This window comes from Hyla sarda, chromosome 4, assembly GCF_029499605.1.
Source record: "Hyla sarda isolate aHylSar1 chromosome 4, aHylSar1.hap1, whole genome shotgun sequence".
In the NCBI taxonomy this organism is placed as follows: domain Eukaryota; kingdom Metazoa; phylum Chordata; class Amphibia; order Anura; family Hylidae; genus Hyla; species Hyla sarda.
In genome coordinates this window covers 53,792,622-53,810,219 of record NC_079192.1, presented here as the reverse complement: position 1 = coordinate 53,810,219, position 17,598 = coordinate 53,792,622, and the positions used below count along the sequence as shown (strand labels likewise).

General features: G+C 43.5%; 1 protein-coding gene across 4 annotated transcripts in view; it reads left to right on the top strand.

The window, feature by feature from the left end:
• LOC130367933 (oocyte zinc finger protein XlCOF6-like) overlaps positions 1-17,598 on the top strand; it is a 107,553-nt gene that overhangs the window by 79,715 nt on the left and 10,240 nt on the right. For 3 of the 4 annotated variants that reach the window (XM_056570957.1, XM_056570955.1, XM_056570956.1), the window contains 2 exons: positions 9,375-9,463; positions 11,959-12,085. In XM_056570957.1, the coding sequence (XP_056426932.1) occupies positions 9,375-9,463; positions 11,959-12,085 (216 nt within the window). Of the gene's footprint in view, positions 1-9,374; positions 9,490-11,958; positions 12,098-17,598 lie in introns of those variants that run through there. The other variant, XM_056570958.1, reaches the window with a different exon arrangement.

Below are 17,598 nucleotides of genomic sequence, written 5' to 3'. Positions count from 1 at the left end.
GCGGTGAGTCTTACAGCTGTTCTTAGACACAGTAGTTTCCATCAGAAAGGGCTCATTGCTGCCATATCTAAAGAGTCATAAATCTAATGAGCAGTAATACCAGCTGCCCCCTTCACATTACTGGTCTTGTACCATGCTGACAGGAGGGACATAACACAGCTTTCAGAGCCTGTGACATGATGACACAGTTTACAAGGGAGAGGTCACTGCTGATATGAAAGATCTCTGCACTATGGCCAATAACATTATATCAGTAAGTTGTTTTATAATACTTTTTGATACTATACACAGGTTGTTTTTATTTTTTTTGCTGGAAACCCCATTAAGGTGTACAGTGCACAAGCCCTACAATGGCTTTGCATCCGAGGATACACCAAAGATTGAAAATTGGTCTGTGCTTTAAAATCATAATGTTATAGTTATTACTTAGAGGCCCAATGGATTGAGGCATAAGTACAGCATTACGCAAGGAGAACATCAGTATTTATTGAGTTAGAAGATTAGTGAAAGAATAAGCACATTTAAGGATTCACGATTTTTTTGGTACATGTCGTCTCTCATGTGGTATGTATTGACACATTGACGGGCATCACCCTTGCTTTTGATTGGCGTCCACACTCGCGGCCATGTATGTTCGCTGTTTTGGACAATACGTCGGTGCTGCAGGCATTGCTGTTTTTTTTTCTTGAAATGGTTTTGCCCATTTTACACCCCCCCCCCCCCCCCGTAATGAATATTCATTAAATTGGTGTTGTTCCGTAATTGGTTGGCTGACATTTAACCCCTTCCCCGCCATGAGGACCGTGCGCCTGGGGGGGGGGGGGGGGGGGGAGAGAATGAGAGTAATCTGCTATCATGATTCCCCCCGCGGGCGCACGATCCGCATGGCGGGGAGATTATTAACATGTGAGCTGCAGCGCTATCATGATTCCCCCAGGGGGCGCACAGTCAGCTTCTCACCCCGCAGTCCCCACATCAAGGAATTAATGAAGTGTTAGCTACAGTGCGCTGTCATATCGGGGAACTAATTATATGTGACCCGCGGGAACTAATCATATGTGACCCGCGGGTCACGTATGATTAGTTCCCGCGGGTCACATATGATTAGTTCCCGCGGGTCACATATGATTAGTTCCCGCGGGTCACATATGATTAGTTCCCGCGGGTCACATATGATTAGTTCCCGCGGGTCACATATGATTAGTTCCCGCGGGTCACATATGATTAGTTGTGAGCCGCAGAGCTGCACATTCCCCCACATTGGGAATGAAGGATTTATCAGCCGTGGGTGCAGGGCTTCTGTTCCCTGATCCCCATTCGGGAATCGGAGAACAGAAGCTGTCCCCTCCCCCTGCAAGCACTGAAAGTCAGTGAGCCGCGGCCACTGCAGAGCTTCTGACATGTAACCCTTTCACAGTGTCCCCCGCCATAGGGGCCGTGCGCCCGCGGGGGAATCATGATTCCCCTGATTCCCCCCCCCCCCCCCCGCAGACGCACTGTCCCCATGGCGAGGAAAGGGTTACATGTTAGCCGCATCGCTGATACAGGGTATTCAGTACACTGTGAGTTGCGGGCCCAGGGCTGCCTGACAGCGGGAGGAGACATCCATCCACCCGCTGTCATCTTGTGTAAACACAGAGAGACAAATCTGATAGGTCACAGCCAAGAATGGTAACAGATGATTGGGCTGACAGTATCCAACCAATGATAAGCACACATCCAGACCAGATAGAAAACAAAAAAAGTGGCAAAGTATACTAATGAGCGGGGCGGGGAAAGGGCGTGCCAAAGGGGGGTAAAAAAGTCGTCCCCAAACAGGGCTGAGCGAGACAGGCTACAAGGCATGCTGGGAGCTGTAGTTTCTAAAATGAAAGCAAAATGGAAATAGATGCTACACTACATGGACACATGACGCAAAGAAAGGAAAAGAAAGACAAACAAAGAGCAAGCACCAGACCAGAGATAACAAGAAAACTCACCTGCAAGGGTAAGTGGAAACTGAAAAAACACATTGGCCACCGGAGTACCCCTTTAATGTATTTCACAGTTTGAATGAAAAACTTAAAAAAAGAAGGCTGTAGGGACATGTACACACAATGCAACAATGTAACACTAAGCCTACTAAATATATATATATAATTACCTTTTTTATCCCACTGTTACTGAAAAAAAAGCTAAACAAAATATGGAAGCCCGCTTTTTCTATTGTCCAAATGAAACACTGTAAACAAATAAAACACTATTAAATTATAGAGAGTTTGATCAGCTCACCATAAAATTCATGTAGGCATCTGGTAATAGTCCCGGAGCAGGGATGCAGGGAGCCGCCACTCCCCGTAGCACAACGTGTTTAGAGCTATCGGTCTTAGTCATGGCGTGACGCCATGACTAAGAGCGATAGCTCGAAACGCGTCGATGTTTCACCCCCTTTTTATGAGTGACATGTCACTTGCCACTATGTGGTAATATTTCCTTGTTTATCATGGATGATTAAAAGTTAAGTTTTACTGGATTTTCTGCACACCCAGGAGCTGGATCTTCCCTTCCTTTGTTCCACTATTAAATTATGATGTTCCTGATGCTGCACGGTAAAAAGGCGTAAACGCAAAAAAATTCCAAATGACAAAATTCGCAGATTTTTGGTCATGTCAATCTTAACCCCTTAACGACGCAGGACGTATATTTGCGTCCTGCGCCGGCTCCCACGATATGAAGCGGGATCGCGCCGCTCATCAACGGCCGGGACCCGCGGCTAATACCACACATTGCCGATTGCGGCGATGTGCGGTATTAACCCTTTAGAAGCGGCGGTCAAAGCTGACCGCCGCTTCTAAAGTGAAACTGAAAGTATCCCGGCTGCTCAGTCGGGCTGTTCGGGACCGCCGCGGTGAAATCACGGCGTCCCGAACAGCTGATCGGACACCGGGAGGGCCCTTACCTGCCTCCTCGGTGTCCGATCGACGAATGACTGCTCCGTGCCTGAGATCCAGGCAGGAGTAGTCAAGCGCCGATAATGCTGATCACAGGCGTGTTAATACACACCAGTGATCAGCATAGGAGATCAGTGTGTGCAGTGTTATAGGTCCCTATGGGACCTATAACGCTGCAAAAAAAATGTAAAAAAAAAAGTGTTAATAAAGGTCATTTAACCCCTTCCCTAATAAAAGTTTGAATCACCCCCCTTTTCCCATAAAAAAAATAAAACAGTGTAAAAAAATAAATAAATAAACATATGTGGTATCGCCGCGTGCGTAAATGTCCGAACTATAAAAATATATCATTAATTAAGCCGTACAGTCAATGGCGTACGCGCAAACAAATTCCAAAGTCCAAAAAAGCGTATTTTGGTCACTTTTTATACCATTAAAAAAATGAATAAAAAGTGATCAAAAAGTCCGATCAAAACAAAAATCATACCGATAAAAACTTCAGATCACGGCGCAAAAAATGAGTCCTCATACCGCCCTGTACGTGGAAAAATAAAAAAGTTATAGGGGCCAGAAGATGACATTTTTAAGCGTATAAATTTTCCTGCATGTAGTTATGATTTTTTCCAGAAGTGCGACAAAATCAAACCTATATAAGTAGGGGATCATTTTAACCGTATGGACCTACAGAATAATGATAAGGTGTAATTTTTACCGAAATATGCACTGCGTAGAAACGGAAGCCCCCAAAAGTTACAAAATGGCGTTTTTTTTTCGATTTTGTCGCACAATGATTTTTCTTTCCGTTTCGCCGTGAATTTTTGGGTAAAATGACTAATGTCACTGCAAAGTAGAATTGGCGACGCAAAAAATTAGCCATAATATGGATTTTTAGGTGGAAAATTGAAAGGGTTATGATTTTTAAAAGGTAAGGAGGAAAAAACGAAAGTGCAAAAACGGAAAAACCCTGAGTCCTTAAGGGGTTAAAGGGGTACTCCGGTGGAAACCTTTTTTTTTTTTTTTTTTTTTTTTTTTAAATCGACTGGTGCCAGAAAGTTAAACAGATTAGTAAATTACTTCTATTAAAAAATCTTAATCCTTCCAGTACTTATTAGCTGCTGTAGGAAATTCTTTTCTTTTTGGAACACAGAGTTCTCTGCTGACATCACGAGCACAGTGCTCTCTGCTGACATCTCTGTCCATTTCAGGAAATGTCCAGAGCAGCATATGTTTTCTATGGGGATTTTCTCCTACTCTGGACATAAAAAGTTCTTAAAATGGACAGAGATGTCAGCAGAGAGCACTGTGGTCATGATGTCAGCAGAGAACTCTGTGTTCCAAAAAGAAAAGAATTTCCTTTGTAGTGTTCAGCAGCTAATAAGTACTGGAAGGATTACGATTTTTTTGAAAGAAGTAATTTACAAATCTGTTTAACCGGAGTACCCCTTTAATTAAAAGACATATATACACAAGTGGTACCATTAAAAACTACAACTCATGGTGCAAAAAATAAACCCTAACACAGCTCCCTAAGTGGAAAAATAAAAACAAGTTATAGGGGTCAGAACATGGCATTGAATAAACTTTTTTTTTTCTTTCAAGTTTTCATTTTTTTTTATTTATTTATATTTTTTACCTTAAAACGAAAAAAAAAAAAATTGATGGGTCATGAAGGGGTTAATGGATGCTAAAAACTGCTGCTGGATGTCATTCATTTCCCATTGACTTAAAAAAAAGTTTCCTAACATATTGGGGGGGAGATACCTGTGCAGAGGAAAAGGTTACCAGTTGCCCATAGCAACCAATCAGATGGCTTCCTTTATTTTTCAAAGACCTTTTCAGAAATGAAAGAAGCGATCGGATTGGTTGCTCATCTCAGGTTTTATTGAATCTCCCCTATTGTGACAAAAATAGTGAAAAAGGAGACAAAGTCCAATCCGAATCTCCACTGACAATACAAACTGCAGAAAAATATAAAGACCTGCATTGATACAATGATACAATATTTCTATAAGATCCGGTTGCAAAGAGTTGAATCTTTACTAATAACCCTGCTGGCACTGCTGTATATTGCTGTTTCACCTCCTGTCTTCCAGAACTACAATTCCCATTAGGCTTTGCTTCAGGAAGCCAGCAGATCACTTCCTCTAGTCCTGGGAATCGTCTGCAGGAAGGAATACATGTATGTATATATGCATTTCCTACATATAAATGTCTGCGCCGTTGTGTTGTGCTGGCTCTGCGCGCTCTGCTGCTCTAATATCCTGGTAACTCTACAGATTGATGGGCTCCTAGAAGTAATCACTGGGATAATGCTCCACATGGCAGAGCGGCCATAAAGGACTGTCTTGTTTACAATACTCTATAGATGAAATCCTCTCTGAATGCAGCTCTCAGAGGGTGGTCTGCACAGAAAGACCCTTATTATATACGGGGGACCGCACCAAGATGGATGTTACTTATGTGCTAAATTCTCATTGTTATGTGTATGTACTTGTGTAACCCAAACGTCTGGGATCTACCTATGAAAAACCTTTTAAATACCTCATATAGTTTCCTCATACCCCAACCTCATACCCTGTCCTCATATCCCGACCTCATACCCTGTCCTCATATCCCGACCTCATACCCTGTCCTCATATCCTGACCTCATACCCTGTCCTCATATCCGGAACTCATACCCTGTCCTCATATCCCGTTCTCATATCTCGACTTCATATCCCTGTCCTCATATCCCGACCTCATACCCTGTCCTCATATCTCGACTTCATATCCCGTTCTCATACTTTCCTCATATCCTGTCCCTATATCTCGTCCTCCTCTCCTGTCCTCGTACCCCGTCCTCATACCCCGACCTCTTATCTTGTCCTTATCTCCCGTCCTCATACCCCGACCTCTTATCTTGTCCTTATCTCCTGTCCTCATACCCCGACCTCTTATCTTGTCCTTATTTCTGGTCCTCGTACCTGACCTCTTATCTTGTCCTTATCTCCTGTCCTCATACCCCGACCTCTTATCTTGTCCTTATCTCCTGTCCTCATACCCCGACCTCTTATCTTGTCCTTATCTCTGGTCCTCGTACCCGACCTCTTATCTTGTCCTTATCTCCTGTCCTCATACCCCGACCTCTTATCTTGTCCTTATCTCCTGTCCTCATACCCCGACCTCTTATCTTGTCCTTATCTCCTGTCCTCATACCCCGACCTCTTATCTTGTCCTTATCTCCTGTCCTCATACCCCGACCTCTTATCTTGTCCTTATCTCCTGTCCTCATACCCCGACCTCTTATCCTGTCCTTATCTCCTTTCCTCATACCCCGACCTCTTATCTTGTCCTTATCTCCTGTCCTCATACCCCGACCTCTTATCTTGTCCTTATCTCCTGTCCTCATACCCCGACCTCTTATCCTGTCCTTATCTCCTTTCCTCATACCCCGACCTCTTATCTTGTCCTTATCTCCTGTCCTCATACCCCGACCTCTTATCTTGTCCTTATCTCCTGTCCTCATACCCCGACCTCTTATCCTGTCCTTATCTCCTGTCCTCATATCCCGATGATGGTGGATCATACGTACATATGTTGAGTTTCCATGCTGTATACGATAGTTATTATCCAGAGGAAACATTGCACTTGCACTCTATGGTAGAATAAAAACTGCAGATCTCTTTTATCTACAGAACTAGGGATGTCCCAATAACATTTTTTTAGGACTGAGTACGAGTACCAATACTTTATTCTAGTACTCACTGACAGCAATTACGGATACTTTTAATCTGACACCATGGTCACCCTGTTTGTAATGCTACCTACTATGTGAAAATCGCTGCAGTATGAGCAATGCTTTCTCATACCCTCTCAGGACGGATATTTAGGAAGTATTCTGCCATTCAGGAGTCTTATAAAGCTGGGTTCTATTGGGAGCCCTGCTCTAAGACTCCTAAAGGGCAGAATACTAGTGTGACATCTGTTACTTTACTTCATGTCTCCAGTCAGATAATCTCATCAGGAGACTGGGAAAGCTGTGTGACAGGCAGTACATAAAGCTCAGGAAGTAGTGTGAACCCTGCACTGTGTACAGCCTGTCACCCAGCTTTCCCAGTCTTCTGAAGCTCCAGTCCCAGCAGTGGCTTATCACTTCCCCCGCCATTTTGCAGCCCCCTGTAGGTAGTAGTAGCCCTTCCCTATGGATAATAACAACCCCCATAGGGTTCATCCTGTTTAGATGGTAATAGCCCTCACTGTAGGTGGTAGCAGCCTAATGTAGGTAGTAGTATCCCCGCCACTTACTCACTCAGGCCATTGTTTGCTGTAAAATGTTGCCGCTCTGCTTCCTCGTCCTTCCATCTGTAACATGGTGGCCTAAGCAGAATCATGTGACCTTCACATCACTTTGCCTCCTTCACTGCACCTACGCTGTCACATGCTCCTCAGGTTGTGTGTGGTTTTACAATCTACTCCATTTACAGCCCAAGAGAGGCTTATCTATATTTGTAGGGTCTGCCTCAAATGAGGTCAACTTATCGAGGGGGGGATGGTACACACTATTTGGCCAAATGGTGTGCTAAGAAACTCTATTTTTTAAATGTTTTGTATTCTACATATACTTTAGGGCTAGCAGTTTGCTGCTGTAATTTTTCTGTTTTAATTTACATTGCAGCTCGACTCCATTGAAGTGAATGGGGCTGAGCTACGATACCACATACAACCTGTTGACAAACATGTTCTTCTAAGCTTGGACAATACCTTTAAAGGGGTACTCCACCCCTAGACATCTTATCCCCTATCCAAAAGATAGGGGATAAGATGTCTGATCGTGGGTGGGGTCCGGTCGCTGGGACCCCACGCGATCTTCGTACTGGTGCCGTGGCGTTCTGACAGCGGAAGCTTGGAGCTTCCGTGTTCGTGACATCACACCACACCTCCTCCTTTCATATCTATCTGGCTAGTGCACAGCCGTCACGCATCCTCCCATAGACATGAATGGAGGGGGCGTGAAAGCTGTAGCCACCTGTCATCCAGCATGGAGAAGAGTTCGCTCCATGATCTGGATGACTGGAGCGCCGTGCCAAAGATCGCCGGGGGTCGCCACTGGAACCCTGGGATCCTTTGGATACGGAATAAGAAGTCTAGGGGCAGAGTACTCCTTTAAGACTCTTGGCAGTTCATTTGGACCAATCCAGTAACTTGTTTTAGAGAAATGCATATGCTGATGGCTTCACTCACAACCGCGTATTCTACATCAGCCCTGGTAGCTTGAATTGCATTCTCTAAAGGTGGTTTCTGACACCATCTGTAAAATGTACTAAAGAAACTGTAGCTCCTGATCACCTTTCTACTGTTCCAAAGTCCACTATGTATGTTCGCTTCCCTATTACTTTAAATGGGCTCTCTCATTAAAGCAAATGTTTGCTATTGTGCTCCTTATGGTAAATAAAAAATCTTTCTAATTACTTTGTTTAAAAAATAAATAAAAATAAAAATGTTTTCTATGTTTTATTTGTGTTTTTAAAAGCTGCCACTAGGTGTCTCTCTTCCTGTCCAGAGCACATTCCCTCCCCCCCACCCATCTTTTGCACAGACTTTGGACTCCTGCTGGCCTGGCAGAAGTCCAAAATCAGGAAATGCTGAGAAGAGGGGTGTGTGTGCAGCCTTATCCAATCATAGCTCATCTCATAATACAAAAATGGAAGAAGACTGGTAATGGTAATGCAGTTTCACAGAGTTTTATTCCTTCAGGTCAATGATACAACTGTGGCCGATGGGCCGTTTCTCGCTCACATGCGCTTAATCATGGCCAATGATTAAGCGCATATGAGCAAGAAACGGCCCGCCGGCCACAGTTGTATCGTTGACCTGAAGGAATAAAACTTTGTGACACTGTATTACCAGAGCCTCCTCAAGTCCTCTTCCATTTTTGGATTGCTTCTCTTGGTCTCCGGAGGATTGAGCACGGATACGAGTTTCAGCCATCAGTGTCCAGGTGTTGACCCTACATACACTACTACTCCCCGCTATAAAAGGTACGCGGCAGTGCCGTACTCACTATATCTACTATATGGTCAACTCTTAATACATATGACGTTTCAGTCCCATGTAGGACCTTCATCAGACATCTCGGATTGCTGCGGAGGCGTGCATCAGAGAGCACAAAGAAAAACTCAACTTCAGCAGCTCATAAGTACTGAAAGGATTAAGATTTTTTTAATAGAAGTAATTTACAAATCTGTTTAACTTTCTGGATCCAGTTGATATATAAAAAAAAAGTTTTTTTCCTGGATAACCCCTTTAATGTATATATTTCGGGAGGAACCATGTTATGGACACCTCAACTCAACAGAACTGTTATTGGGACAAAGGGAGTTTAGAATCTAAGCCTGGTGATATTCGAAAGGCACCAAGTCCTATAGATGTTATTCAATTTTCCTATAAAATTGTTTGTTCTGGCAGGTCACCCACCCAACACAGTCAGAGGGATCTATTACCATCTTCAAGACTGCATCAAACTTCTGCTGAATCCATGGACATTCAACCAAAAAGTGAGCAAGATCCGGCACAGAATTGTGTAAGCAATGGCTATTTTACTTGTGCTGTTTTTTAGAGCCTTTTCAATATAGTAATACTCTATTGTAACCTAATGATCATTTTCTATGCTTTTCTATTACTGTCTAATTTGAGACTTTTTAAAGGGGAATTTGTACTGTTTGGAAGATCCCCTTCTCTCTAAGCCGATTGCTATTGGTTTGGCTGCTAAAACCCCTGGCGATCACTTATTTTCAGTGGGTTGAGCTCAAGTGACATCGGCCTCTAGAGGAGAAGTGGGGTATTGCATGTTGTCTTTGTTAAAGGGGTACTCCGGTGAAAACCTATTTTTTTTTTTAAATCAACTGGTGCCAGAAAGTTAAACAGATTTGTAAATTACTTCTATTAAAAAATCCTAATCCTTCCTGTACTTATTAGCTGCTGAATACTACAGCGGAAATTCTCTTCTTTTTGAAACACAGAGCTCTCTGCTGACATCACGAGCACAGTGCTCTCTGCTGACATCTCTGTCCATTTTATGAACTGTCCAGAACAGCATATGTTTGCTATGGGGATTTCCTTTTACCCTGGACAGTTCCTAAAAATGGACAGAGATGTCAGCAGAGAGCACTGTGCTCATGATGTCAGCAGAGAGCTCTGTGTTTCAAACGGAAAAGAATTTCCTCTGTAGTATTCAGCAGCTAATAAGTACAGGAAGGATTAAGATTTTTTAATAAAAGTAATTTACAAATCTGTTTAACTTTCTGGCACCAGTTGATTTAAAAAAATAAATAAATACGTTTTTCACCGGAGTAACCCTTTAACAAGACCAAATAATGCAGAGTCGAGCTATGTTCGCACGGGCCAAATGCTGTGATTTGGCTCAAATTCTTTTCTGCAAAGGCTGCTGCGGAATTTTTGCAGTTTAGCAGAATTTTGGCAGAATTTTTTTGCTCAAATCACAGAATTCTTCAGAAATTCAAAGCTCAATTGAGTTCAATAGGATTCTGCCCGGAATTTTGCAAAATTTAAAGACATGTTCAATGGGTCTGCCAAATCTGGAAAGCAGAATTTCTGCTGTAGATAATCCGCTGGGTGAATAGGACAGCGGAATCCCCATTATATTCAATGTGCAATAAATTTTGTAGAATTTCATAGCAGAATTTTTTTTAGCAGATTCAGCTAGTAAATTCTGCTGTGTGAACATTGCCTCAGTCTTGCTTCTTCAGGGAAAGAGCTGCCCTGTCCTGTGGCCCTCAATAATAGTCGAGATATGCCAAGAATAGGGAATGTTGGCAAGGGTCCATAGGATTGGACAAATTTTGTACAAGGAATTTTGGAAGAAGTGTAAGAAGTTTTTATAGATTATAAATTAGATTAGAGCAGTGTTTTCCAAACAGTGTGCCTCCAGCTGTTGCAAAACTACAACTCCCAGCCTGCTCGGACAGCCTTCGGCTGTCCGAGCAGGCTGGGAGTTGTAGTTTTGCAACAGCTGGAGGCACACTGTTTTGAAAAACACTGAGTTAGAGGCATTATAAAAGGGGTACTCCGCCCCTAGACATCTTATCCCCTATCCAAAGGATAGGGGATAAGATGTCAGATCGCCGGGGTCCCGCTGCTGGGGACCCCGGGGATCGCTGCTGCAGCACCCCGCTATCATTAATGCGCAGAGCAAGATCGCTCTACACGTAATGACGGGCGATACAGGGGCCGGAGCATCGTTAAGTCACGGCTCCGCCCCTCGTGACGTCACGGCCCGCCCCCGTCAATACAAGTCTATGGGAGGGGGCGTGGCTGTCGTCACGCCCCCTGCCATAGACTTGCATTAAAGGAGTACTCTAGTGCAGAGTATTCCTGCTCCGTCCTGCCCGGGCTGCAAAATAAATGAAAATGAACCATCACTCACCTCCCTGGGTTCCCGCGGAGCGCCACTACAGCTGATCGGTCCTCCGGTCCATCCTCTTCATACTTCCGGGTGTAACGAAGCGTCACATGGCGCTCAGCCTATCGCCGGCCGAGGCAGAACTTCGCGGCGGCCGGGGATAGGCTGAGCGCCATGTGACGCTCCGTTACACCCGGAAGTATGAAGAGGATGGACCGGAGGACCGATCAGCTGTAGTGGTGCTCCGCGGGAACCCAGGGAGGTGAGTGATGGTTCATTTTCATTTATTTTGCAGCCCGGGCAGGACGGAGCAGGAATACTCTGGACTAGAGTACTCCTTTAAGGGGACGGGCCGTGATGTCATGAGGCGCGGAGTCATGACGTCACGCTGCTCCGGCCCCTGTATCTCCCGTCATTACGCACAGAGCAAACTCGCTCTGCGCAGTAATGATAGCGGGGTGCCGCAGCAGCGATCCCCGGGGTCCCCAGCAGCGGGACCGCGGCGATCTAACATCTTATCCCCTATCCTTTGGATAGGGGATAAGATGCCAGGGGCGGAGTACCCCTTTAAAAAAAATAAAAAAATAAAAATTCTGCCTTTTAGATTATCTGTTTATGTTTTTTCCTTAGGGTTCTATAACATTCAGTGATGTTGTGGTACATTTTTCCAAAGAAGAATGGGCATATCTGGGAGATCTGGAAAAGCATCTTTACAAAGAAGTTACTATGGACAGTTACCAAATGCTCCATTCATTAGGTAATACAGTGTGAAAGAATTTATTTGGATAGTCACCATAAAAGTTGGTAGACAACCGATCCCAACTCTGAGACCTGCACCTATCTTAGAGGGGTTGTGCAGCGAAAACTAACTTATCCCCTATCCACAGCTGAACGCGAGGGGTCCTACTGCTGGGACTTACCACGATCTCCTGCATGGCACTCTGGCACTCCCCATGCATGGTGCGAAGGTTGGCATGCACCCTCCATTCATCTTTATGGGAGAGCTGAAGATACACGAGTACAATGCTCCGGTATCTCCGCCTCTCCCATAGAGATGAATGGAGGGCGCGTGCCGCCCCATGCATGGGGAAAGCCAGAGCGCAGTGCAGGAGATGGCAGGGGGTCCGACCGATCAGCTACATAGGATAGGGGATAAGTTCGTTTTTGCTGCCCTTTAAGATTGAGACAGACAAGCAAGTTCAACAGCTCCCATCTCCACTAACTACACCTGTGTACGGGTCTCTAGTCACAACGAAATCCAGAAAGAGAAGATGTCTGGCATGGAGGCTACAGTAAAAACAGAAATACTATTATTGCATCAAGCGACATATGGAACATCTATGCCGACGTGTTTCTGATCCATCTAGATCCTTAATCAGGGCCATGATTAAGGATCCCAGAAACGTGTGTTATTGTTCTATATGTTGGTTTAATGCAATAGTAGTAGTTCTGTTTTAACTGTAACCTCTGTGCCAGACATATTCCATTTCTATTTTAGGGTAGGGTCACACAAAGCGTATATACAGCATATTTCATGCTGCGCAAATTCCAATGCATAGCAAGAAGTACGCTGTGTATTATCCTATGATTGAACACACAGGGCTACCCACAGCAGCCCTGTGTGTGCAGTGTGGTTTGCCGCCGGGTGTCCCTGTGTGTCTGCTCATAGGAGAATATGCAGCGTTCTTCCAACAGTGCATGGGATTTTGCGCAGCATGAAATACGCTGCATTTACACTACGTGTGACTCTAACCTTAAAATTGAGGTCTACCTGTCTCCCCTAGCCTGCTTGTGATGGCGGAGGAGATTGGGAACCCGAAAATAGCCAACCAGACTGTTTTACATGTTTTGAGTAACTTCCATTGACTTTAATGGGAGTTGTGTTAACAGTGCTGCACCGACTCGGCTGTTTACGTAACTGCTAATTGATGAATGAACAACTTTTTGGCTTTCATTGCTGGTTGCATTTGGAAACGGACAGTGATTTGTTTATCTACAGTCTACATTCCCATGACCCAACAGCTTAGTTGTGACTGTCTCTGAGATTCTACACTACACTCCGGTAACAGGAATTCAGCTGAATTCTGAAAATGGCTTTAGACATAAATGGAGAAAAAAAAGAAATAGGAAGGTGGTGGAAGAGTGAAGCTTGGGGAGAAGGGATTGGAATGTATGTTCTGCACCTAAAGAGTACCTCTCATGATCTGATCTTGTTCAATTTTATAATCCTCCCAGTTCACTGCCCCCATCATGATAAACCACCCCCTGCCTTTATTTTTATAATTTTTTTTTTTAATTTTATTTGCCAATATACAGTACATTACATCCATATAAAGAAAAAAGTCAAAACAGAAATTACAAATATCACTCCCACCCTCCCCAACCCCGCCCCCACCCCCCAAACCACCATTGCCCATCAGAGAGGAGAGTAATATATAAAAAAATAAAAGATAAATAAAAATAATAAAAATAAACAAAACTATTTAGCATTGCAAATTTCATATATTCCATAAAGCCTGTGATCTACTGTAATCTTCCTTTTTCTTTGATTCTCTACTGCTTAATTTCTCATATATTTTGATTTTATTAACCAAGTTCAACCACCCCATTGGATCTGGCCTGTTTGATTCCCACCATTCCCTTAATATCATCAACCTTGCCAAGAAAAAGAGATTAAGTAGTAGCAAGTTATATTTATGTTCCATATTCACGTCCCCTAACACAATACTCCTTGGGGAGCATTCCAATTTAAACTGCAAAACTCCTTCAATAATTTGAATGACCTTATTCCAGAATTTACGTATCGGACCACTCTCCCAAGAATCCCCTTCTATAATCCCTACTTCTAAATCCCATTTCTTTTTAATCCTATCTATAAATTCCAGCTTTGTTTCCACAATAAGAAATTTATAGATAACACCCATCAACCCTTTCTTATTATCTTCATGTGCAATAAATGCTTCAAAAAGTTGTACATACCACAATTTCCATTTATCCATTATACCAAACTCACTCTTCATTGTCTCAGAATTCTTTAATTTCCCATTTCCACTATTTGGTGCACATATTCCACTCCCCTTTGTTTTCCAAAAATCTTGCTCCATATCGCCCCTAAACTGAACTAAACTCAAATTATCCCATAGTTTAGTCAACCTAGTGCTACCTTCAATATAACACTTTTCCTTAATTTCACACCAACTTTTCTGTAACATTACAACCAGTGAATTATTTATATATTTGTTACCTATTGGGAAACCCGCCACTGCCCAATCTATAATATTCCTGCTGTTACCCTCCTTTACCTTCCATAGTTCTCTTAGCCACCAGTTCTTACCCCCTGCTTTATATTAGAAATTTTTGATGCAAAATAGTAGCACTTTAGAGTCTGGGAGTGCCCCATCCCCCTTCCGTTCTGGCAATACTAACTTTGAGTATTTTAATCGTACCCGTGATCTCCCCCACACTAGTCTCCCCAGAATGGATTCCAGCCCCTTAAACCATTTAGCTGCAATCCAGACTGGGAAGGCCGCAAGTACATACAATAACTGTGGAAGGATTATCATTTTTGTTAAAGAAACCATGTCTGCAATAGTAAGAGGAATCCTTACCCATATATCAAATTTTTTTTTTTATGTTCTCCAATTAAGATCAAAAAATGAGTCAATTTTCCTCCCAATCTTAATCCCCAAATACTCAATATATTCTCCTGGGCCCATAACCTTTTATTTTCTCCACCTTGGGAGGCTCCCCCTGACCCATTGGTAACAAAGAAGACTTTTCCCAGTTAATTTTCAGGCCGGAAAGACTTCCATAATTATCAATCAATTTCATCACTTCTGGGAACATGGTTTCTGCATTTTCCAAAAAAAGAAGCATGTCATCAGCATAGAGCAATAGATTTTCTGAGCGGTGCCTCAACCCAAAGCCTCCTATGTCATTACTTCTGCATATTAAATTTGCCAGGGGTTCAATAAATAACACAAAAAGTAAGGGGGACAGGGGGCACCTCTGTCGTGTCCCCCTTGTCAACTGAAAATTCCTTGTTAAGGTCCCATTCAGACTAATCCTGGCACTTGGAGAATTGTACAACAATTTCACCCAGTGCAAGAATCCCTATCCCAAACCAAACCTCTCCATTGTGCACCAGAGAAACCTCCACTCCACCCTGTCAAACGCCTTCATAGAGTCTAAGGACAGGAGTGGAGAGAGTCCCCGGCCACTTGCATGGCCTAAAAGGTACGCATCAGATTTGTTTAAATGGTCCGACTCGGGACAAAGCCTGTCTGGTCCTCCCCCACAAGGCCAAATTTAACTGATGCCAATCTCCCCGCCAACACTTTATGCCAATCTCCCCGCCAACACTTTGGCATCAGTATTAATCAGCGATATGGGCTGGTAGGAGTCAACTTTAAATGGGTCCTTTGTCCATTTTTGGAATAAGCACTATCGTTGATTCCAGCATGGATTGCGGCAATTCACCGTTATTGAAAGCCTCCTTCAAGAACCAGGCAAGGATTGGCAACAATATCTCCCCAAATTCCTGATAAACCTGGAAGGGTAGTCCATCAGGGCCTGGGGCAGAGGAACCTCCACATGCATTCACTTTGGACTGCAACTCTTCGGTTGTAATTCCTCCTCCCAGTTCCTCCCCTGTCTCTGGTAGAATCCTATTTAAATCACAAGATTGTAAAAATTAATGGATCATGTCATTTGCTGGTACTTCCTCTATTTTATAGAGGTTCGAGAAGTATTGAACCACCTCCTCTTGAATGCGGTCATGATCAGTTATGATCGTACTCGCTTGGGTTTTAATTGCCAGTAACTCACATGTTTCCCTCTGGGCTTTAATCAAATTTCCCTGGCCGCCCGCTCTCTACAAAATTCTTCTGCCCCATAAACAACTTCTTCTGCTGTGCCTTCCCCACCATGAAATTCGTTAAGTTCTTTTGGGCATCTTTTAGGTCCTTATATTTCTCCATATTCTGTATACTAGCGAATGCTTCTTCTGCCCTTTTAACCTGTTCTCTCACCTCCTTTTCCTGTGTGTACAATAATTTTTTCCCCTTTATACTGATCTATAGAATAAACCGCTCAATACAGCTTTCAGGGCATCGCACACGATCCCAATGGTTGCTGACCCCTGATTGATTTCCCAAAACTCAAAGATTTCTTAATTTCCTCTTTGTCTCCCAATAGCTTAAAGGGGGTACTCCGGCCGTAATACATGTTATCCCCTATCCAAAGGATAGGGGATAAGATGTATGATCGCGGGGGTCCCGCCGCTGAGGATCCCCGCAATCTGTCATTTCCCCCTCCCATAGACTTGCATTGAGGGGGCGGGGTGTGACGTCACACGGGGGCAGAGTCGTGACGTAACGATACTTCCGGTCCCGTGGTCGTCACGCTACACACTCGGAGCCTCCAGTCCTGCAGAGTGCTCACAAAGGTGAGTGCGCAATGACAGATTGTGGGGGTCCTCAGTGGCGGGACCCCCGCGATCATACATCTTATCCCCTATCTTTTGGATAAGATCTATTAGGGCTGGAGAACCCCTTTAAACCAGTTTGGATTGTCTAAATGGCCTTCTTCCCGTTTTCCTGTTACCACCAATCTCTAAATCAAAAACTAGTGGGGATACGGATCTGGATTCTTAATTGACATTCTTTATATATTTTAATCCCACATCATTCCATTATAATTTGTTGATGCGTGATGCAGTATTATGTGAAGACGAAAAGCAAGAGAAAATGTTCTTTTCAGGATTAATTAGACGCCAGGGATCATTCCACCCCATTTATAACACAATAATGTTTGACCCCTAAATGCCCTCCCCCTCTCTTCCCCACCCTTACTCTATCCATGTCAGGATTCATTATACAATTATAATCCCCAACCATATAAAGTGGAAGATGGTCTCTATTTTTGATAAATATCAATAACTCCTGTATTGGGCGGAGGCTGAATGGCGGAGGGATATAGAAACAGGCAAGTATCATTTCTAGTGTGTCAATTAGTACATGCGCAAATATGAATTGTCCCCTCTGGTCCACCTTTATACCTTTTATAGTTAGAGGAATATTATCATGAAAATATAAAGAGATCCCCGCCGAATAGCTAGAGAATGTTCAGTGTATTTCTTTTTGTGCCCACTTCCTAGCCAATCTACCCTTGGTTTCCTCTGTAATATGCGATTCTAATAGGCAGATTATAGCTGGTAAGTGTAGATTAACACAAGCAAATACAGCGAGTCTCTTATTAACCTCAGTCTCT